At 58.5% G+C, this 21,265-nt stretch overlaps 1 protein-coding gene across 2 annotated transcripts in view; it reads left to right on the forward strand.

Moving 5' to 3' along the window:
• The first annotated feature begins 40 nt into the window (after positions 1-40).
• TRAF2 (TNF receptor associated factor 2) overlaps positions 41-21,265 on the forward strand; it is a 25,560-nt gene continuing 4,335 nt past the window's right edge. Inside the window, exons 1-7 of one of the 2 annotated variants that reach the window (XM_034664856.1) lie at positions 41-276; positions 10,296-10,505; positions 11,151-11,229; positions 11,491-11,589; positions 16,776-16,937; positions 17,974-18,048; positions 19,888-19,962. In XM_034664856.1, the coding sequence (XP_034520747.1) occupies positions 10,318-10,505; positions 11,151-11,229; positions 11,491-11,589; positions 16,776-16,937; positions 17,974-18,048; positions 19,888-19,962 (678 nt within the window). In that variant the 5' untranslated portion in view covers positions 41-276; positions 10,296-10,317. Of the gene's footprint in view, positions 277-1,888; positions 1,963-10,289; positions 10,506-11,150; positions 11,230-11,490; positions 11,590-16,775; positions 16,938-17,973; positions 18,049-19,887; positions 19,963-21,265 lie in introns of those variants that run through there. The other variant, XM_034664855.1, reaches the window with a different exon arrangement.

Below are 21,265 nucleotides of genomic sequence, written 5' to 3' on the forward strand. Positions count from 1 at the left end.
CAAATTTTTTAAAAATGTGAGTGTGAAAATCCTTGGAAACGGCAAAGTCAAAAAGCATTTCCCTGCTGAAACCACTGGCAGGTACTTGGAGATTGGCGCAGCCCTACAGGCACAGGTCTACAAGTGGCTGCCTGCCCAGGAGGCGGGAACTTTGCCACGGAAATCTCTTCTGGACTCAGGGCCAGGCCGAGGGGGCCAGAGCCAGCGAAGCGCTTCCACACGGTCCCCCATCCTGGAGGAGTGGGGTCTGACACTCTCTGGGGGTCACTGCTGAAGGTAGGTGGACGGCTTCCTGATGTCACCCTGAAGGAAGGGGGCGGGGGGGGGACACTGCTGCAGGTGAACCTCCTCTTTATAACAAGAACCATTTCCTGCTGAGCTGCTGGTGGGTTCCCAGGACAACCTTGGCCTCCCAGATGCTGGGAGGAGCTCTCTTAGTTACGGGATTTGAATGAAACCTCGCTGAACCTGTGGGTTGGATTGGGGAGTTGCTTGTGGCAAACTCAGCCTCAAAGTTCATGGAACCTAGCCGCTGCCTGAGTTTTATTAGAGACAAGGCAACCTTGCAGCTGAATCCAAGGACGTGGCACTGTGGAAAGGGGAGCTCAGACTCCAGACCAAGTAACATTTATGCACAACGCCAGCACTTCTGGACCAAGCATGGAGCGCTTAAATCACATCGCTTCAAGGCCTGCCTCTTTTTTGGGTTATTTTTGTTTTAAAGAATTTATTTATTTGACAGAGAGCCAGAGAGAGCACAAGCAGGTGGAGTGGTAGGCAGAGAGAGAGGGAGAAGCAGACCCCCATGGAGCAGAGAGGCAGGCAGGGCTTGATGCAGGGCTCGATCCCAGGACCCTGGGATCAGGGCCCAAGCTGAAGGCAGACGCTCAAATGCTGAACCACACAGGTGCCCCTGTTCTCCGGTTTATTCCATCCCCCCAGGCGTTCCCATTGCTCAGATGATCCCCTCGGAGCGGGGGTGCTGAATGCGCTGTGTGACTTGGGGTAAAGAATCTTACCTCTCTGAGGCTTCATTTCTTTTTCTGCAAAACTCAGTGAGCGGTTGCCACCTCTGAACACCGGTAGGCGACGAGACAAGTGTCAGATGCGTAGCAGAACGCGTGTTCAGTGAGAGGCAGTCTCCTTTCGCCGATCAAGAAACAGGCTGGCCTCGCAGAGACAGAGATGGGGTCGGCGCTCAGCCCTCTTTCTCTACCAAGACCGCTGCCTTGTTTCTAGGTGTTGGCGCGTGCCACATCTTCACGTGTCTGGAGGCCCTGGGTTGTGCGATTTTGGCTTTGTTTGGCGGAAAAATTCACACAACAAGAAATCCACCATTTAAACCATGTTAGAAGGGACAATTCAGTGGCGTTTGTACATCCTTAATGTCAGGCAACGATCGGCACCATCTGATTCTAGAACATGTCACGACCCCGACAGGAGACCCGCTACCCCTCCGGCTCTTTAGGTGAGCCGGGCCTTTTTGTATTTTTTCTCAGGATTGTAACCCAAACTAGGGCCTGCTCTGAGCCGGGCTCCGGGGAGGAAAAGGCGCTGCGGCGGTGCCGATGGGCCAGGCTCTCGGGAGGTGAGGCGCACAGAAAGGGTTCCCGCAAGAGGCCCGCCCCCCGCCACACGAGGAACCCAAGAGCACACGCTGCATCGGCGCCCACACACTGCTGCCGGCGAGCCGGGGCTCAGCTTAAGTACCCACGTCGCGGCGGCTCCGACCAATCGGCGCCCGCTGCGGGCCTTCGGCGCTCCCCTGATAGGGCCTGGCGTCAGTCCGTCAACGGGGGGGCCGAGGCGGAGGGCGGGCGAGACATCTGGCCAATCGGCGCCCGCTGCGGCTCGCCGGGCGCTCCCGGTAGGCCCCCGCGCCAGTCAGTCAGGCGGGCTCGGGGGGCGGGTCCGCGGCGGCGGCGGCGGCTGGGCGGGCGCGCAGTTCCGGGCGCGCGGCTACNCCGCCCGGAAACCGAAAGTCGGTGCGGGGCCGGCACAGGAAAGTTCGCGAACGCCCGCGGGCGTCCACGGCGGCTCCGGCCGGCGGGGGGGATCCCGGCCCAGGGTCAGCGCGCCGCATGCCCCCACCCCCGCTCCCGCGCAGCTGCCCGGAAACCGCTCGCTGGCGGGCCTGTGCGCCCTGTGTCCGGCGCCCTGACCCCGGCGGTGGGCGCCCCGGCCCCCAGCGGGGCTGCTGACCTGTTAGAAGGGGACCGGCTCCCTCGCTTGCGGGTCACACCCGCTCGTCCCGTTGCCCCGCGCCCTTCTCTGCAGCTCAGGCGCCCAGTCCACAGCCGCCCACCTGCTGGGCCTGGAGGCCCTTCTGGGTCAGTTGCATTGCACTTGACCCTTGAACGTCCAGGGAGTTGGGCTCCAAGCCCTGCGCAGGAAAGTCAGCAAGCAGCCCTTCTTTCTTTTTCGGAGAGGGAGTGCTTCACAAACCTTTGTGTCCTTGCGCCGCGGGTACACTCCCCTCTGTGTTGTTGGCGCTGCAGCAGCACCTGTGACTTTTGACTCCTTATGGACTTCACTGACCGCCCGCCGCGGAGCAGGGAGAGTCCGTTAACCCGAATTTTTTATGTCTTGTGTGTTGCGTGTCGCATTCTTACCATAAGTCAGCGAGAGGAAGGAAGGCGGCGTTAAGAAAATCGTAGGGGAGAGAAAGTACCTTTAGTCCGCTGGGCTGCTAAAAACGCGTGTCGGAGCAATTCAAATCCATGTGGTTCAAAGATCACCTGTAACATTACTGCACCTGTACCAGCCCCGTGGCGTCCTGCTGCCTGTGAGTAGAGGTGGGCTGTCTTGTGTGTCTGCAGGAGCCGAGTGAGGGTCCCGTCGTGGGTGGTGAGGACATGGAGATGGTCTTCGGCACTGGGGTCCAGATCCTGCAGTGGGGCGACTCAGAACTGCCTGCTCAGGGGTCCGTGGCCATGGAGCCCAGGACAGCATTGTGTGGGGGAGCAGACGCCCTGCGCGGAGCCTGGCAGTGCGGGAGGGGCGAACCAGGCCAGCTCAGCAGCTCTCGGCAGCGGCCTCACCTGTGAGGGCCCTGGCATCTGTGCACTCACTCAGTGGTGGGTTTAAGGGGGAGGTCTTAACCGACCTCACATTGTTGCCAGCTTGAGTGCAGTATGGTTTACACGCCACAGTATTCACTGATGCTTGAATCAAAAACAAACAAAACACTAAGAGTTGCTTTGCTGCAAGCCCTTTGGAAGCCACAGAGCCTCTCAGAGCTTCTAGTGGTGGCTTCTCCACGCATCTGGGTGGCCCTTCTCCCTGGGTGCCTGGTTCTCGGAATAAAGTCCAGCTCCTGAGGCCATAGCTGCCAAAGGCATGCACTGGGACATTGAGTGCGTTGGGCCTCTGCAGGCCCCCCCCTTTTTGGTAATATTTATTTATTTATATGCAAGCCTCAAGCAGAGATGAGGTGGGGCAGAGGGAGAGAGAATCTCTGACAGACTCCCTGCTGAACACGGAGCCTGACACAGGGCTCGATTGATCCCGAGACCCTGAGATCATGACCTGAGCCAAAACCAAGAGTCGGGCACCTAACCAACTGCGTGCCCCCCCCCGCCCGGGTGCTCCTGGTCTGGTCCTTTGGCCCGCAGGTGCCTCCTAACATGCCCAGTCTGTGCCACGTATCCTTCCAGTGTCCTGCTGTGTCACAGACCTCTGCGTCCTGTGGCCACGTTGTGCTATGTGGTCCCGGCCCACTACCTGCCTCGGTGGCCTCAACACCACGCACAGTGCAGGCGGGAGCCTGTGAAGATCCGTGCAGACGGACAGAGCGAAGGCTGTGCGCCTCGCTGCTGCACTGCCTTGCTGGCTCCCTTCTGGGGGGCTCCAAGAGGAGGGGGCTTTCAGCTGGGGTTTCTCTTTCTCTTGAGTGGTTTTTAAACTTCCCTGGGGAAATAAATGCAAATGCCATTTCTTTGGGGACCTGAAGGAGTAGGTTGCAGCAATGGTTATAATTCGGGGACTAGAGCACGGGACCTACAGTGGTCACTTGTTCCCGGAGAAAGCATTGTTTCACTTTGTGTTTTAAGAGTCAGATATGGGTCCCTCTCTGGCAGTGGGAAATGCCAGTCTGCCCACCTTCCCACCAGCATGGTCAGTACACTGGCGGGTGGGTGTCCGAGGCAGGACATCACAAACATGTGGAGAGGCAAGGGCAAGGAGGTCCAGAGAAGAAAATCCAGAAGAAATTACCCACGGACTGCACACATGATGCCAGGAATGGGGTGCACACCTTCATTGTGTTCTGGACCCCAGGCCTGTGCTTGGTGCGCTGTTCTCCATGCACTGCTCCTTTGTGGGGGTGAATGAGGACCACTCAAGGGCCTGGGCCTTGTGTCCACAGGGAGGACTTATCACTGTCCCACCACAGCCTCCCATCCCTGCACAGAGGGTATGAGCCCGGGAAGACCACATTCCCGGCAGGGCCCCAGGGGCAGTGGAGCAGGGGGGTCTTGTAACCTGGTTGTGGTTTAGCGAGGCGAGTACTCAGCAGGGATGGGGGTAGGAGGTAGAATAGGGGGTGCCTCAGAAGGGATGGTGCGTACGGTTTCCAGGATAGCGGTGCCCCGTTTGGGATGGTGTGGAGGAAAGTCTGGATTAATGGGTGTAGGAGCCCGTGGAGAAGTTGGGGAGTCTGGGAAACATGGAGTGCGCTCCTGCACCCCGTGCACAGGCCTGGCCCCCCGCCCTCCCGTTCCTCCTGGTGCTTAGCTCACACTCCAGAGGAGACAGGCCCGCGCAGGGTGGTTTCCTGACCGCTGAGAGGGAAGGCCTTGTGGAGAAACCACAACCCTCGGACTGGCAGGGTGGTGGCAGAACTACTGGGAAGCCTTGGGATCTGAGGGGAGAGTAATTGAGTCCTAGCCAAAGGCCCCTCTGGCTGCCAGGAGGGCCACAAGAGGCTACAGCTGTGACTCAGGCCACAGTGGACGGCGGCCAGGGCCTGGCGGTAGCAGTGTGCTCAGGTGCTGGGTGTTTGGAGAGGGTGGAGCTGTGGGGCTTACTAACGCGTTCAAGGTGGTGGGTGGGAGAGTGGTCTCTGAGAAGGTGGCTGGAGCTTTTTGGGCTGAGATGGAGGCCCAGCTGTCGAGGGGGCAGGGGACATGCGGGCACTGACACCTAGAGGTAAGGGAGAGGGGCAGGGGGAACGAACAAGAGTGGCTGCATCGTGACTGACTGGTCGCCCTGTCTCTGTTGAGAGCCCCAGTTCTGAGGTGCTCGGTGTCAGCACGTAGATTGTGTGACGACATGTGCGCTGGCCCTTCGGACTAGAAATGCTCCCCCACAGTATTTGTTCACTCTGCCTTAGGAGAAGCCGTTGTTGGGTGTGAAGTTGGCTGCTTACAATTTGGCATTATGCTGAGCCTTGAAAAGATGAACTTAAGTATAAAATTATAATTTTAAAGTGGATTTCTAGTCCTGGGGGGGGCGGTTCTTGTGCTCCCAGCTGCATGCTGATTGGAGTTCTTGACTATTGCTTGAGTGGGCTTGTTAGGTGTGTTGGAACTGGGTGGAACCAGGTGAAATCTGACCTGGATTCCCAGTATTGTACAAAATAGAACTGGCTGTCAGCGAGGACATGAATTTGGGAAGTTCAGTCCCTGGCATTTGGGGCATCGTAGGCCGAGTGTTGAACCCACGTGTCTGCTGGCGGCACGGTGCCGCCCACACCAGCAGCCAGGTACGCCCACATGTCATTTGATGTTGGTTTGTGCAGCCTGCCCTTCGGGAACTTAAACCACTACCCCATGCTCACGCCCCCGACTGGGGACGGTGGAGTCAGCGCCCTGTGGCCCCCAGCTCAGCCAGTGGTTTCTTGCAGATTTGCCCCTTTCCCTGGGTCCTTGTGCTCCGCACCGAGGCATGACCTGGGCTTGTCAAGGGGCTGGGATGCCCCTACTCTTTGTGGGGCTTCTTCCATGTCAGAACCTGGTTTTCAGGTTTGTGCCATTTCTAATATCATGAGACAGGGTTATTTTGGATGAACATGCATGAGTGCACCGTAATTAGGGATTTAAGGGCCTTTTTTGACTCTTTGGGAATAGAAATTCCTTTTTTTTTTGTTTTTTTTGAACGAGGTATTTGTGCAGCAAAACGTACAAATCCTAAGCATATAGCTAGATGCACTTTTGTCTACATATATGGTCATTTCCAGCATCCCAAAAGACCCCCTCTTGCGCCTTGCAGGCATTGACCCCCTGAGTGGAAAATGGCTGTTTCTCTACTCATGGTACTTCTGACACCAAATATGTGGTTCCTGGGACCCCCTCCTTGGGTTCGGTGATTTCTAGAGTGGCTCACAGAACTCCGGCAAACGCTCATTCCATGAAACAGCCCGATGGACGAGATGCACAGGGCAAGGTATGGGGCAGGGACGTGGAGTTCTGTGCTCTCTCAGCACTGTGACGCGTCACCAGCCTGTGAGCTCTGAGCCTCACTCTTCAGGGCGTTATGGGGACTCTGTCATGAAAGCACGATTGATTAAATTATTGGTCATTGGTGATTAAGTCAATCTCCAGCCCCTCCCCTTCCCAGGTCATGGGGGGCGGGTGTGGAAGGGGCTTATGAATAACAGAGAGGCTCTCCTGTCCCCATGGCTCAGGAAATCCCAGGGGTTTTAGGAGCTTTGTGCCAGGGACAGGGAAGAAGAGCGAGTATCTAGTGTATCACAGCCCCATGCCACCAAAGGGGATCGCTTCCCAGCTTCTGTTATCACAGGCTAGTTTTGCTTGTCCTCTAACTTCAGATAACTGGAACCATTCTGGACATACTGTTTTGTCTCTAGTAGAAATGCCCTTTTAACAAAATACAAATCTGTTCGTTGTATGAAGTTTGTGCATTCATGTCTGAAGCTTGATTTTGGGGAATGAATGAATATGAAATCCAGGACAGGCTGAATGGGAATGTTTGTTCACACGTTCCCACGAATCATTGCAAATGGAGATCTTGTTTATAACCAACTTCCCAGGGAGAGGATTTGGAACCCTGACAGGACCAGTAGGGCGTTTTGGTTCCAGGTTGGGGAGCTCATAACTCCTGAGTGCTGTTCTCCTACGTGCAGTCGCTGGCTGGCCCACCCACCATCCTTGGCACCTTTGTCTGGTGCTGCTGGCTGCACCGGTCATCTGGGGAGGCCCCGGGCCTCGTGTAATTTCAGCTGAGTGGGTGTGTGCAGACCACCTAGAGCTTCAGGAGTTCAGAGCCAGAGACGGGGGTTTTCTCCCAGGCTTGGGGCAAGCACCACTCCACAGCAGCAGGGCTAACCTGTTGATGGCCTTCAGAGTGTTACTTTTTTTTTGTTTACTTTTTAAAAGTGGTTTGTCAGAGAGCACAAGCAGGGGGAGCGGCAGGAGGAGGGAGAAACAGGCTCCCGACCGAGCAGGGAGCCCAGTGTGGGACTCCATCCCAGCGCTGTGGGGTCATGACCTGAGCCAAAGGCAGACGCCTACCCTACTGAGGTACCTAGGCGTCCCTCAAAGTGTTACATTTTGGCACGACACTTTTGAGTCTTTTTTTTTTTTTAAAGATTTTATTGATTTATTTGACAGAGATAGAGACAGCCAGCGGGAGAGGGAACACAAGCAGGGGGAGTGGGAGAGGAAGAAGCAGGCTCCTAGCAGAGGAGCCCAATGTGGGGCTCGATCCCATAACACTGGGATCACGCCCTGAGCCGAAGGCAGACGCTTAACCGCTGTGCCACCCAGGCGCCCCTGACACTTTTGAGTCTTAATGATGTCTTTTATTACAGTTCTCCAAAGTTGAAATGTGTTTGTGAGTGAGATTTGGACAACACGTGTAAGGACGTAAGCTGGGAACTCCGCAAGCACAGTGGTGGGACCTGTGGGTCGGTGGTGGTATGGGTGGGCTCCTTGGGCGCTCTAGGGCCACTTCTCCACATTCAGAACAGAAATACAGACTGCCACCATCCGACTGTGTCACATTGCTGTGACCGCTGAGTAGGCTGTGTTGGTGAGGCCATCGAGGCCTGGCTGTGTGTTGTGGCCTTTTACCTTTCTCATCACTGAGAAAAAGAGGCTGTTTGTGTGGCTCTTTTGCATCTAACGGGAGTACACGTTGATGGGTTAGTATGATGAGTTCAGTCTGCCACCGGTGTGATCAGTCGGCCAAAAACCTGGTCCTGGCTTCAAGAAGATGGAACACCAATGCCAAGCAATAAAGCCTTGTCTCACAGATGCTGAGGGAAGCTTTCCGTGAGGTTATAAAATGAGAAAAGCAGCACCGTAACCCTTGCACCCTGTCATGATGGTGTCTGTTTCTTATTTCCTTTTCCCTCTGTGTAAAATATGACTATAAGTTTAGAGCCCTTTAGATGCGGTGGTCTATGTCGCTTAATGCATTGAACATAAAATAGAGATCTAAAGAGTGTGGCTTGTTTTGTCTAGTGTTATTTAAAGGTCAAAGTCTCTAATGTAGTTTGCAGAGCACTGATCTTCACATCATTGATGGTTCATGAAATCAGTTTAGTAGTATGACCAGAAAAAAGACAAAATATGCAGAATGCCTCTCATGAGAGTGAGTGGACTTTCACGGGTCCTTTGTTCTAGCAAGTACTTGTGTGTAGCACAAATGTGGCCTTAAAAATTGTGTGCTGAGGGGCGCCTGGGTGGCTCAGTCGTTAAGTGTCTGCCTTCGGCTCAGGGCGTGATCCTAGGGTCCTGGGATTGAGCCCCACATGGGGCTCACTGCTCCGCTAGGAGCCTGCTTCTTCCTCTCCCTCTCCCCCTGCTTGTGTTCCCTCTCTCGCTGGCTCTCTTGCTCTCTGTCAAATAAATAAATAAAATCTTAAAAAAAAAAAAAATTGTGCGCCGAGGGTGTCCTCCCTCCTCGGTTGCCCGGGCCAGCCCTGTTAGTGCATCCATGAGCTCTCCAACTTTTGGGTTAGCTCTTTCACCAAAGGCTTTATTAAGTGGCACCTTCTAGTGCTTACATGTCTGTGTCATGAGGGCTTGAAAGAAGGAAATCCCCCAGTTGTCAAAGGGACAGATGGGTGGTCCAGGGGCCCAGACACGCCCACACGTGCTGACAGCATGTGGACCAGCGGGAGGGACCCGTGCCATCCTGCTGAGTGGCCGTGGGCACAACCCCCGTGTGTCCGGTGGTTGGAGGAGTAAATGCAGGTAATAAAAATATAACCTGTGTGCTCTGGCAGGCCAGCCCAAGCAGGGCCTCACAGACTACAAATCCAGAAGCCTTGGTTGAAAGTGGCTTTGCCCCGTAGATAGGAAACAGGGACACACTGTCTGTCATTGCTTCCTGTGGTGTCCGACCAGCTCAGGACGCTGAAGACAGCCTTACGGACATAGGAAAGAGACATATCATTTCCTGGTTGGAAAGTTGGTGTGCTCCCTGTGCACATCCGGGAGAAGACACAGAGATGTGTTTCCAGGGGCATTTGGGGAAGGAAGCTCTTGGAGCGTTTGTGAGGGGGCCGGGGCAGTTCTGAGTTAATGGTGCCTCCTGTTCAGGGGCTGTGGGCGCTCGTCCTTTTTTGAGGGTGAGCATGTGCGGTTGCTTTTGGCTTTTTGAGACTCTGGACATTGAACAGCGTGTTTCGTGCAAGGTCTCAGAATGCTGTGGAAGCCTCTCCCCTGTCTGACTCGTGTGTCCTCGTTGCCTTGCCTTGGAGGCCTTGCCAAGGCCTGGTGGATAGCGGAGGGCAGCTTTCAAGTGAGAGGGACCCTGGTGACGGTGGCTGGGGAGCAGAGCAGTGGTGCCAGGCGGGCTGCATGCCTCCTCTCAGGGGTGACACTGGAGAGGCCGACGTGTAGGGTGACTGCCTCCTACGGAGCACAGGCACGTCAGAATTTCCTGCCGGGCTGATACGTGGGGAGCTTGCGCTGGGCAGGAAGGCACAAGGATCAAGGACTGCGGATGGCCAGTGTTGGCGGGAAGGTGGCATCCCCAGATGCTGGCACGCGCTCTGTCCACGGGTCACAGCAGAGTGGGGTGGGTGACTTTGAGGACAGCCGTTGGTCTGGAGGCTCTGGGTGGGCGGGCGGTGTAGCTGTGCGGCCTGGGCAGGTTGCCTCCCTAGCGGAGCCTTGGCTTCCGTGCGTGTGGTGGGAGATGGGATTAGGTCGTCTCCAAGGCTCTCCAGAGTGCTAAATCCTGCTTCTCGGATTCTTGACCACCATTCAGCTTGACAGCCCAGACCCTTCACTGCTGAGCAAGGGCTCTTTTCCCCAGAGGAGGACCCTGGAGTTGAGGCCCCCCTAGGGACCCTCCATGACGTGCTCTGTGTTCTTCCTTAGGACGTGGCGGTTCGCGGCTCTCATGGCTGCAGCCAGCGTGACCCCTCCCGGTTCCCTAGATCTGTTGCAGCCTGGCTTCTCGAAGACCCTCCTGGGGACCAAGCCGGAGGACAAGTATCTGTGCTCGGCCTGCAAGAACGTCCTGCGCAGGCCTTTCCAGGCTCAGTGCGGCCACCGCTACTGCTCCTACTGTCTGACCAGCATCCTGAGGTACTGCGGGTGGCTGGCGGGCAGTGGGGTCCACCTCGGGGCTGTGCCGTCCAGGGAGGCGGCTCCAGGCAAGCACGCATCCGCAGGAGATGTGCTCCGGGGGTGCTCCCTGATGGCAGAGGTTTGCTGCCAACGAGAGCGTGAAGTTAGTAACCAAAGAGGGTGGGTTGACTGGGCGCTTTGGACGCCGGCGGGGGAGGTGAAATAAACACCATTATAGTCCGTTTTCTGCTGTTCCTAGTTTGTCATGTGGGCACAAGACCATTTACAGTCACACTCTTGGCGCATGTTGCGTTAGCACTGGATGCACTGGTCCAGATAACACGTACCCAAGAGCCTGTGACGGCTAGTCTGAGGGCGGGGCCCTGTGGCACGTGGAGGGCTGAGGGTGAGCGCAGGCAGCCAACACCGCATTCCTGGGTACCTGGCCCTGAGTGGTGGGGCTGTCAGAGAGCACCTCTGTTCGCAGTGGGAGGGGTCATCTCACCTGTTTTAAAGGTTTTCAACATGGTACCGTGATGCGTGCTCATGACCGATGCAGTGTCAGTCTAGAAGGCGCAGAACGCGGAGAGCTGGGGTCGGCCCGAGGCACCTGGCCTTCTTTGCAGTGGGGTTGACGGCGGGCCTTTCCCCCTTCTTCCCTAGCTCCGGGCCTCAGAACTGTGCTGCCTGCGTTCACGAGGGCATATATGAAGAAGGCGTCTCGATTTTGGAAAGTGGTTCGGTAAGTGAAAAGTCCTCAAGCAAAAAATGTCAGAATGGGCAGAAATCGTTCTGGCGTTTCTTTTAACACCACCAATGGCTGCGTGGCACTTGAGCAGCTAGGATGCGCTCCTCCCTGCCACGGTCACGTCTAGAGCTTAGAGCCGCTGCGGGAGAGGCACCTTGGTCCTAGGCTTCAGTCCGGAAGACTTGCAGCGCTGGTGGCGGGGTAGGTGGCGGGCAGCGGGGGGAGGAGGCCTAACCCCAGGAATGCTCTCCTCAGGCTTTCCCAGACAACGCGGCACGCAGGGAGGTGGAGAGCCTGCCGGCCATCTGTCCTAGCGACGGCTGCACCTGGAAGGGGACCCTTAAAGAGTATGAGGTAGGGCTGCCTCCCGAGCCTGAACCCCACCGCAAAGCAATCACACGGAGCCTGCGTGAGCCCGCCGGGGAGCGTGTAACCGCTCACCGTATGTGCACGCAGTCTTACAGGGATCGGGGCCTCAGGAGCGGGGTTTGCCTCCCTGGGCCCAGTTTTCCGCTCGCCGGAATGCCATGGCGGGGCGGCAGCGTGTGGCAGACCTCGTGCTGCCTCTGAGGGCACCGCTGCGGCATCTCCCGGGACGTGCGAGAAAGGAGCTTTTTTGCTCAGGGGCATCCTTCCGTGTGATTTCAGATAAGGGCTTTCTTTTTTTTTTTCTTTTTTTTTTTTTTTTAAAGATTTTATTTATTTGACAGAGATAGAGACAGGCCAGCGAGAGAGGGAACGCAAGCAGGGAGTGGGAGAGGAAGAAGCAGGCTCATAGCAGAGGAGCCTGATGTGGGGCTCGATCCCATAACGCCAGGATCATGCCCGGAGCTGAAGGCAGACGCTTAACCGCTCTGCCACCCAGGCGCCCCCAGATAAGGGCTTCCTGTTCGGTCTGTGGTCACAGAAAGGCACGTGGCCAGTGACAGGGTAGTGGCTGATGTGCCCGTGTCAGCCAGGCAGGGCTGGCTTGCGTCCCTGCGTCGGCAGTGGGGGCTTCTGCGGGATTCGCAGCTGGCAGCCGGACCTACCCGTGGAGGCTCAGAAGGCGCCAGCGTGCGTGCAGCCTCCGTAGCTCACTCGCTCGCTCGCTCCCGCCAAACTCTCACAGCTCAGGCGCTTACTCGAGCACAGACGTCGTGGTAGCCGGGTGTCCACTAACCGACGATGAGACAAACCAGATGTGGTCTCTCCACGCCACAGGGTGGTATTCAGCCATAAAAAGGAAGGAAGGAGATCCTGACATGTGGGTGGACTTTGAGGACGTTGTGTTCAGTGAAGTGAGCCCGTCCTGGAGGACAGGTCCTGTGGGAGTCCACCACCGTGAGGGCCCCGGAACAGTGAAGCCCAGAGAGGCCGGAAGGGGCAGTGTGACTGCCAGGGTGGGCGGTCGGGTGTGGTGCAGAGTAGCAGGTAGGCCTCTCAAAGTGGGCAGCCCTGTTGGCGAGTCTAGAGGGGCAGTTGGCATGAAACCCTGGCTCTCCTAAGCTCAGGCACGCTCCTGCCCCAGGCCCCGGGATAGCCCCTGTCATGAGGTGGGCGCTGGGCACTGAGTTGTGATGGCGGCTGGAATTGGGACTTGAGCTTCTGGCGGGCGTCTCTCTTCCTGCTCCCGGACCGCGTGCCAACTTCCCGTGCTGTCTTGGCCAGCCGGACTTTCTGGTCTCCAGGCTGTGAGCTGTGTGTTTGCAGAGGAGCAGCTTTGCCGTGTCTAGGGAGGAGCCTCCGGCGGGTAGGCGAGGAGATGCCCTTTCCTTCCAGTGGACACCTGGGTCCTGGAAGTGGAGCAGCCCTGGGCTCCCCACACCCTTTCTGATCCCTTCCCAGGACTGAGACCCAGAGGCCCCCAGGCTGCACGAGTGCAGGCGGGAGGCTCTGCTCAGTGGAAGAGGTCTGCAGCTGTCACTGTCTGGGGCTGTCCAGAGAGTAGGCCTTGGGTTTGGGTCTCTCCTGGGAGGGTGGAGAGCCCGAGCAGGCTCTGGGGGTTTGGGGGGGGTGCAGGAGGCCATGTGGGGCACAGGGAGTAGGCACGGGGAGCAGGCACGGGGAGCAGGCACGGGGAGCTGTGCTGCCTTCTGCAGGGACCCAGAGACCCCCTGGGGACAGGTGGAATAACCCCGCCTTCCAGTCTGGCGGCCGGTTTCTGCTGCCCCCAGGCCCGTGGTGCGGGCAGGCTGTGGCTTCATGGGCCTCCGGCGGAGGGCCAGGGACCGCAGCCAGCCTGTGGGCTCGGCCACGGCCCTGCAGGCATGCAGGCTGGAAAGTCCCTGGCTGGCCCGGAGAGCCCCGGAAAGTCCCTGAGAGGGTGGGTTTGGTCATGTGGGAGGGCGGGCGCTGCTCTGGGACACTAGGCCTGGCCCTTTGGTGAAATCTCGCCCTGGCTGTGAACGTCACTGGCCTGGGCGAGATCAAGGCCTCCACGCATAGCCGCCCCCCACTCCGAGCCAACAGGGCTGCCCTTTGCGGTGCTTGAGTTCATGGTGGCGTTGTGAAACGCTGGTGCTGTGGCTGAGCTGTTTGGAAAGTCTTGGTTAGCCTTTGAATGTGATTTTCCTTTGCGATGATGTCTAGTATTCTCTAAGAATACAATGATTTAAAACTCCAGTTCAGGTCAAGATGTTTGCGGAGCGCCTGCCAAGTGCGGAAGGTGTCTGGTGCACGGCCCCTGGGCTGCCCTGGAGATGGGCATGGGAGCCTGTGGCCCGTGGCAGGGGAGGGCCCAGCTGGCAGGTGGAAGGCTCTCCATAGAAGGGGCCGGAAAGGATACATAGGTTATGGGAGGTCACAGTTGAAACGGAAGGCCGAGTCAGGCATGAATTCATCCCAGTGAATTCACAGTCAGCACGGCTCTGTTTGCGGGGACAGTTAGTTTGAATTCTGGTTGAATAAATTACTGATTTCTCCAAAGTGTGTGCTTCTCTCCGAGCCGATGTAAGGGGGCTGTCTGATCTGGTGACGATGCTGTGGGCCTGCTCAGAGGCGGCCCTGGGGTGACAGGCGCGCAGGTCTCTGATGTCAGACACTTGGCGGGGGTGGCAATCAGCAGAGGGCTGTGTACCCTTGCCCGTCTATCCGGGGCCAGCTTACTGTGTGCTGCTTTGGGGGCCCCGCGTCACTCCCGCTAGTATTTTATCGTGCGCTAAACGACACCCTTTTAGTTAAATCCAAGCTCTTTCCCTGTAGGTGCTGTGTGGTTTTCATTTTGTGAGCCGTGATCATTCTGAGACTCCTGCTGGGTTTTCTGTGATTGTTGGGTACTCGGCGTGGCTCGGGCGCTGCCTACCGTTCGGCCCTGGGGGGCTCTGCGGCGTCCGTCTGCCACAGCCCCAGGAAGCTGGGAAGTTACGCTGTGCCGCAGTGCCGGTGGATTGTGGGGGCTGGGCCATGTGGGCAGGGAGCGGCGGGGAGCCCAAGCAGACTGCGGTGACCGTGCGCGGGTGCCCCTCTGCTGGACCGCGGCATATGCGGGGTGTCGTGCGGCGGGGTGTGTCCCGGCCTGCCTGCCTGCTGTGCGTCCTTCCAACAGTGGGACCTCGCGTGGCAGCCTGTGGGGAGCTCTGTTGGGCTGCCGTGGGGTCACCGGGGAGGCTTGCTGGGAGCGTGGCGTTTGGTCTGGGGTGTGCCCCCGTGGGAGGGCAGGGGGCAGGGCCGCCTGCTCTGGGAGCTTGTGGCGTGGGGTCCTGTGAGGTATGGGCCCCACCGGACGTGACTCCGGGAGTCTGCACGCGGGAAAGCTGGCGGGTAGGGCGCCGCATGTGTGCCGCGTCTCTGGAGTTCAGCTATTGCTTGTGTTCCCTCTGGAAGTGCTGGGCTTTGGCCCCAACAGCCAAGCCCGTGGCACGGGGTGGAGACACGGCCAATGTGTTCCCCGCTCGGGAACAGCACGGCCGAGGCCCTCCCTGCTGCTCTCAAGTGCGCCGCAGCGACGTCTCTGGGAAAGCCCTGAAGACCCCGTCCCTGAGGAGGGCATCGCGGCCCACGGCTGCCCCAGCCCGAGTCTTTGTGGGGATGCTGAACCCCCGGTGGAGGGCCTCCTCCTGCTCGGGCCAGTCCAGAACTTTCCTCTTCAGTGACCTCCGGCTCCGTCCCCGGCAGGCTCCACATCGTCCCCAGTGTGCCCTAGCCAGTCCTGCCTAGAAGCTAACATGGTGCTGGGTGAGGTCACCCGGCACAGAGGGCCCGTCCTGTGTGTGAGTGGGAGCGCCCAGAAGGCGGAGGAGTGGGGCCCACAGACACGGGCGGGGGCTGGGAACAGGGTTTAATGGGACAGAGTCCAATGTGGGAAGATGACCTTGTTTTGGGGATTGACGGAGGGGACGCTGCGCAGCAGTGTGAACGCGCTATCGCCCTAAAAGCACTTAAGATGGTAAACTTTATGTCGCGTTTTACCGCAGTAAAAAATACTTAACAGCAAACAAACCTTGAGCTCCCCGTTCCTACACCCTGCGCCCCTTTGCTGTTCCCCTTCCTGGCAGACTTGCCACGGGCCTGCAGGGTGTGTTGGACTGTGGGCTCCGGGCCCTGCAGGGCTGGGCGGGGACAGGCTCCAGGTCCTTCCTGCTGTCCTGGAGGCATTCCTGCCCGCCCTTCCCCACCTTTTCTGGCCCCACCTTGCCCGCCTTTGCTGCCAAGTCCCTTCCCACAGCGTCCCCATCATGCTCAGGAAAGCCACCACCATGGGGCGCCTCGGTGGCCGTTAAGCGTCTGCCTTTGGCTCAGGGCGTGATGCCAGGGTCTTGGGATCGAGTCCCACATCGGGCTCCCTGCTCCGCTGGAGCCTGCTGTTTCCTCTCCCACTCCCCCTGCTTGTGTTCCCTCTCTTGCTGGCTGTCTCTCTCTGTGTCAAATAAATAAATAAGGTCTTTAAAAAAAAAAAAAAAAAAGGAAAGCCACCACCTGTGGTTTGGCTGGGTTTTCCCTTCCCCCTGCTCGTGGCTCTGTGGCTCCAGAGGGGGCAGCACATGCCCCCCTGTCCTCTCTCCACCTCGGCCACACCTCCCTGCACCTTCTTCCTGGGTGCTGTCAGCTGGAGGGCCCCAGGCTGGGCCCTGCCTCCCCAGGTCACCACACACCCTCCCTGGGCCTCTCCTCCCAGCATATAGGCTCTCGTCACTCCTGGGCCTTTTGTCCACTTAGAACCTGCCCTGCTCTAGGCCCTCTGCCCGCCTGGCCCTCCCCCTGGGCTCTGCCGCCCCTTGGAGTGTCCTCCCTTTGCTCCTGCCTCTCCATACGCCACCCCGTCCCTGCCTTCTGCGGCCCCTCTATCTGGACAGTGGTCCTGTTGTCCCTGTCACTCTGGAGCATTCCCCAGGGAGGGATGCTTTGGGGTGTCATGTGGGGGGGGTGCAACCAGCTAGACTTGAGTCCCGGAGCACAGGTATTACAGCAAGTGAGGTTCTTGGTGTGTGGAGTGGCACCCCTCGTCTGGCGCTCGTGGGGTGGGACCGGTGGCCGTCTCTGTACGCACACGGGGCCCTGTGATGGTGGCCTGCAGTGTGCCCCTGTGCGCTCTGTTGACACTTTGCTCCCTTTGTTGCCAGAGCTGCCATGAAGGACACTGCCCGTTCACGCTGACCGAGTGCCCGGCATGCAAAGGTCTGGTTCGCCTCGGGGAGAAGGCGCGTCACTCGGAGCAGGAGTGCCCGGAGAGAAGCCTCAGCTGCAGGCACTGCCGGGCGCCCTGCTGCTGGGCGGACCTGAAGGTGAGGGCGCCTGGCCGCGCTCCCAGCCTGGCCCTGCGGCTTGTCCCCACGGTGCCGAGCTGACTGTCCTGCCCTCGTGGCTGGGTTGGCATTTTCGCTGCGTGCCACCAGCCTTCCCTCGCAGCCATTCGGGTAGAAGGTTTTTGGTGGGAAACTGGGCTGGGTATGAAGGCAAAGCTGAGTTGTTTTAAAAAGCTATTTTATTTTAGAGAAATGCACACACACAGCAGCAGTGCGAGGCCCATGCCACCCTCACTTGCGTGTGTCCGTGTCAGCACGTACCAGGCTGCGTCGGGCTCTGCACGCTTACTGCGTGGGTCCCACGCTTTGTGTCGTTTCCTCTGAAAATTCTTGAGACTATTTCTGAGCCCGTTTGTTTCTAGAGAGCCGTACGTGTTACTGTCACTTCTGAGTCTTAATGGCGACTTCCTGCCATCCCTGACTCACTTGGCGCCCATGTTCGTTGACGTCTGTGAGCGTCTGTCCTTCACTGCCTCTCGATGACGTGTCTACAAGGTCTCTTCATCTTTAATGGCGCTCCATGCATGTCTTTCTTTTCCTTTGCTGCTTATTTCTTGAAGAAGCTGGGCCGCGTGGTTGGCCGATTGCATCCTAAGGTGCCCTTGCTGCATTCCTCGGTACCCTCCTCTGTAAGCCATTCGATGCAGAGGCCCGCTGAGGGCCACAGTGCGTCGGGGCGCCAGGGGTGTCTCCCGGAGGCGTTCCAGCCCCTCGCAGGGCTGTGGTTGCTGCCCCCAGCCTTGCTCCTCAGTAGTGGCCATTGGCACCCTTCGTGGCCCGGTTTCAGTTAGGGTGACTGGCAGCAGCATTCTCCCCGAGTCACCGCCGGTGGCTTATCCTTCTCTTGTTGCCCTGGAGCTGCCAGATGAAGAGGAGGTTCTGATCTCTGATGCTTCCAAGCGCCTGCAGGACCCACCCCACTGGGGGCCTCAGGGGAGCCGCTGTCCCAGAATGGGGCCACGAAGACGGCACAGGTACCTCACACGCGCCCCGGCCCCTGACCGCTGTCTTTCAGGCGCACCATGAAGTCTGCCCCAAGTTCCCCTTGACTTGCGATGGCTGTGGCAAGAAGAAGATCTCACGGGAGAAAGTAAGTTGTTTCCGGGCACCTCCGAGGACAGGCGGGGGCCGGTGCGCGTTGTCGGGGCGGGGCTTGTGCCCGTGGTGCGGGGCTCCAACCTGGCGCCGGAAGGAGAAGTGACGGTTTATGGCAAGAGTGTTGGGTCACTTGTGGGCTGCTTTTTTGTTACACTTCCGGAGGTGGGAATGACCCAGCCTGGCAGAAGTCACCCACACCTGAGACCCTGGCCCAGCGCCTGTCCACGTGCTGCCTCTCATCCATAGCACTTCGGGGGCGGGAGCGGGCCTCTGTGCTGGATTTTTTTGGTTTTGTTTTGTTTTCTTATTTGAGAGAGAGCGTGAGCCCGTGAGCGGGATGGGGTGAGGGGCAGAGGGAGAGGGACAAGCAGACTCCACCCTGAGCGGGGAGCATGACATGGGACCTGATCTCAGGACCCTGCAGTCATGACCTGAGCCGAAACCAAGAGTGGCTGAGCCACCCAGGCGCCCCTCGGTGCTCCATCGTGAGAGGAGCTGTGTTGTGGGTTCATACTGGCAGTCACGACTTTTCCCCGATTTCTGTGTTTGTGCCTGTCTTGCTGCGGGGCATCCTGGTACTTGCTCGTTTCCTCCTGGGAGCTGCTTGGTGCTGCCCCCCGCCCCCACCCCCAGACACAGCCCTGCACTGCCCATGCGGTTGTTGACTGTGCTCGTGGCCTGTTTCCGGCTCCTTCCGCCCTTGTAGGACGCACAGTCAGCCTGCTGTGTCTGGCAGTGCCGTGAGGCAGTCTCTCGGTGGTGAGCTGCCATTTGTCTCTGCTTTCGAGTCTCTAAGATTGCCCTTCTAGAACAAATTATCTTTTACTATGTGAAACGGTTGTGTGGGTCCAGAGTGAGAACCAGGGAAAGTGTGCTGACAGGTCAGAGGTCAGAGCCCAGGTCCCGGCCCCACCAGTAGGTGTGGTGACACCCTCGGGGGCTCACTGTGCAACGGCTGAGAAGGACTGTCCCAGGAGTTTCAGTTTGCGTTTCTCAAATCATGGATGCCACTGGGGGCTTTTGCTTAGGGTTCACCTGCGTTTCTCTCAGTGGGGACCAGGGACCACTGGGGACTCCTGCCCATTTCTCACCGTGGGGAGAGAACCTTAGTCCTTTTATCTGTTTTGGGAATTCTAAGTGTCAGTTAGCTTGGGTTACGGTCCCTTATCCTTTTACTTAGTGTAACGTTTTGTCTTTGCATTTGGCATTTGTAGCTCTGATTGTTTGTCATTCCAGGGCCCAGGAGGATGGAGGCAGAGGGACCACTCTTAAGCAGCCCCGTGGCTGCCCCTTGCCCTCGCCCACTTCGGAGAGCAGCTGTCCGCCTGTCTTTGCCGGCAGGAGGGGCTGCTGTGTCAGTGCCAGCGCGTGCGCAGTGGCTCTCTTTCGGGTTCTCCATCTTTCCGGTTGGGCTCTGTGTTGTCGTGCGCCAGCACCGCGCTGCATCAGTGGTGGGGGTCTGACCCCTGGTCAGGCCGGCCCCTCCTTGCTCCCAAGGCCCCGGGGCCTCAGACACCACACATCTTACGAGCTGAGGGCAGAGAGTCCGGGGTGCAGAGGCCCAAGCACAGGGTGGGGTGTCTGCAGGTGTTCTGAGACATTGGCCCACAGCGTGAGGCCCTCAGCCTGCACCCACCTCCCTTTAGTGACACCGCAAGCTGTGTGTGCATGGACGTGTGCACGTATGCACCTTTGGCTCTGGAACGGGGCCGTCAGGCTTTGTTCAGGACGAGACTGAAGAGGCCAGGCTGACGGCGGTGGGTCCAGTGGTCCGGCCAGTGCACAGGTGGGGAAGAGACAGTAAAGGCACTTACAGCGTCCGTCCTTCTAGTTCCAGGACCACGTCAGGGCGTGCGGCAAGTGCCGAGTCCCGTGCAGGTTCCATATCGTCGGCTGCCCCGAGATGGTGAGTCCCTTTGGCCTGGGTTTGCTGGGTCCAGTCCTTGTGGGAGCTCCCTGTTTCCTGAGAGGGGGCCCTGCAGAAGCATGCCATGCGCCCTCTTCCTGAATGTGGTCCTTGCTCGGCCTCCAGCCTGGCCTCCTGGTTTCCCTCCCACTTCCCCTGCTGCCTCCTCGGCCCTCAGGTGTCCCAGCCTCAGTCCGGGCTCTGCTCTGTCCACTCATCCTGGTGCTCTCACGGGGCCTCACCTTTGACCAGCTCTCTCTGCTGAAAATGCCCAGTGCCTTGTACCTCCCTGATACCTGGTGGACATCTCAGGCCTCAGCCGCACACCAGGACCCCCCTCTTACCAGTCCTCCCACCTGCCCAAAACGAGCACCTCGTGTCACCCAGCTGTTCCAGCCAAAGCCCAGCAGTCATTGTGGGCCCTCCCCTTGTCTCCTGTATCATGTCCAGTCCACCCGGAGATCCATGCTGCCAGCAGATGGGTCCCGGACCCCACCTGCTTCCCCTGCCTCCGTGGCCTGCGTGGCCCTGGCCGCCTCTGACCTCATCTCGGGGCTGGTCCCTGGCCTGGCTGTCCTTGCACACACTGACCTGTTTTCACCTCAGGACCTTGAGCTGTCGGCTTTGGTGCAGCTCGTTCAGGCCTCTGTCCACGTGGCTTCCACCCTTCTTTCCCTGACTGTTCTGTCCCCTGGCTCTAGGGCCTGGGGCATAGCTAGTGCTCTGCTCCCCAGAAACACCCTGGCAGCACTTCTGTGGTAGTAGTCCCGGCGGTGCTGTCACCTGGAGCCTTGACACCTGCTCACAGGTGCAGTCCACAGGGATGGCTCCTCCCAGCTTTGCTCCTCTGCGTTTGGTGACGCCGTGCTGGCGTGGTCCCACACAGGCCCAGGCCCCTGCCCTGAGCGCTGCTGGACACCCCCGTGTCTGCCCAGAGTGTGGCAGCCACAGCCTTCCAGAGGTCAGAGTCAGATGTGTCCCGAGTGTGATTCCACCTGGGGGCGAATGTATCGTTGAGCTTGTTGGTCTGACCGTGACCTCAGGCCCCCAGCCACATCTTGTGCACACACTGCCCCCACGCCCATCTCCCCGGACTGGCAGGGGACCTCTTGTGCCAGCGCCATGGGGGGGGTGCCCTCTGGACACTGTCATCTGGGGTTCATTTGTTTCTGATGTCTTCTGATTTTTGAGAGTGTCTAACGTTTTTATTTTTATTTTTTAAAAGATTTGTTTATTTATTTATTTGTTTGAGAGAAAGAGCCGCGTGCAGGCATGCACCAGTGGGGAGGGGCGGGGAAGGGGC

Source organism: Ailuropoda melanoleuca, chromosome 7, assembly GCF_002007445.2.
Source record: "Ailuropoda melanoleuca isolate Jingjing chromosome 7, ASM200744v2, whole genome shotgun sequence".
NCBI classification, from domain to species: domain Eukaryota; kingdom Metazoa; phylum Chordata; class Mammalia; order Carnivora; family Ursidae; genus Ailuropoda; species Ailuropoda melanoleuca.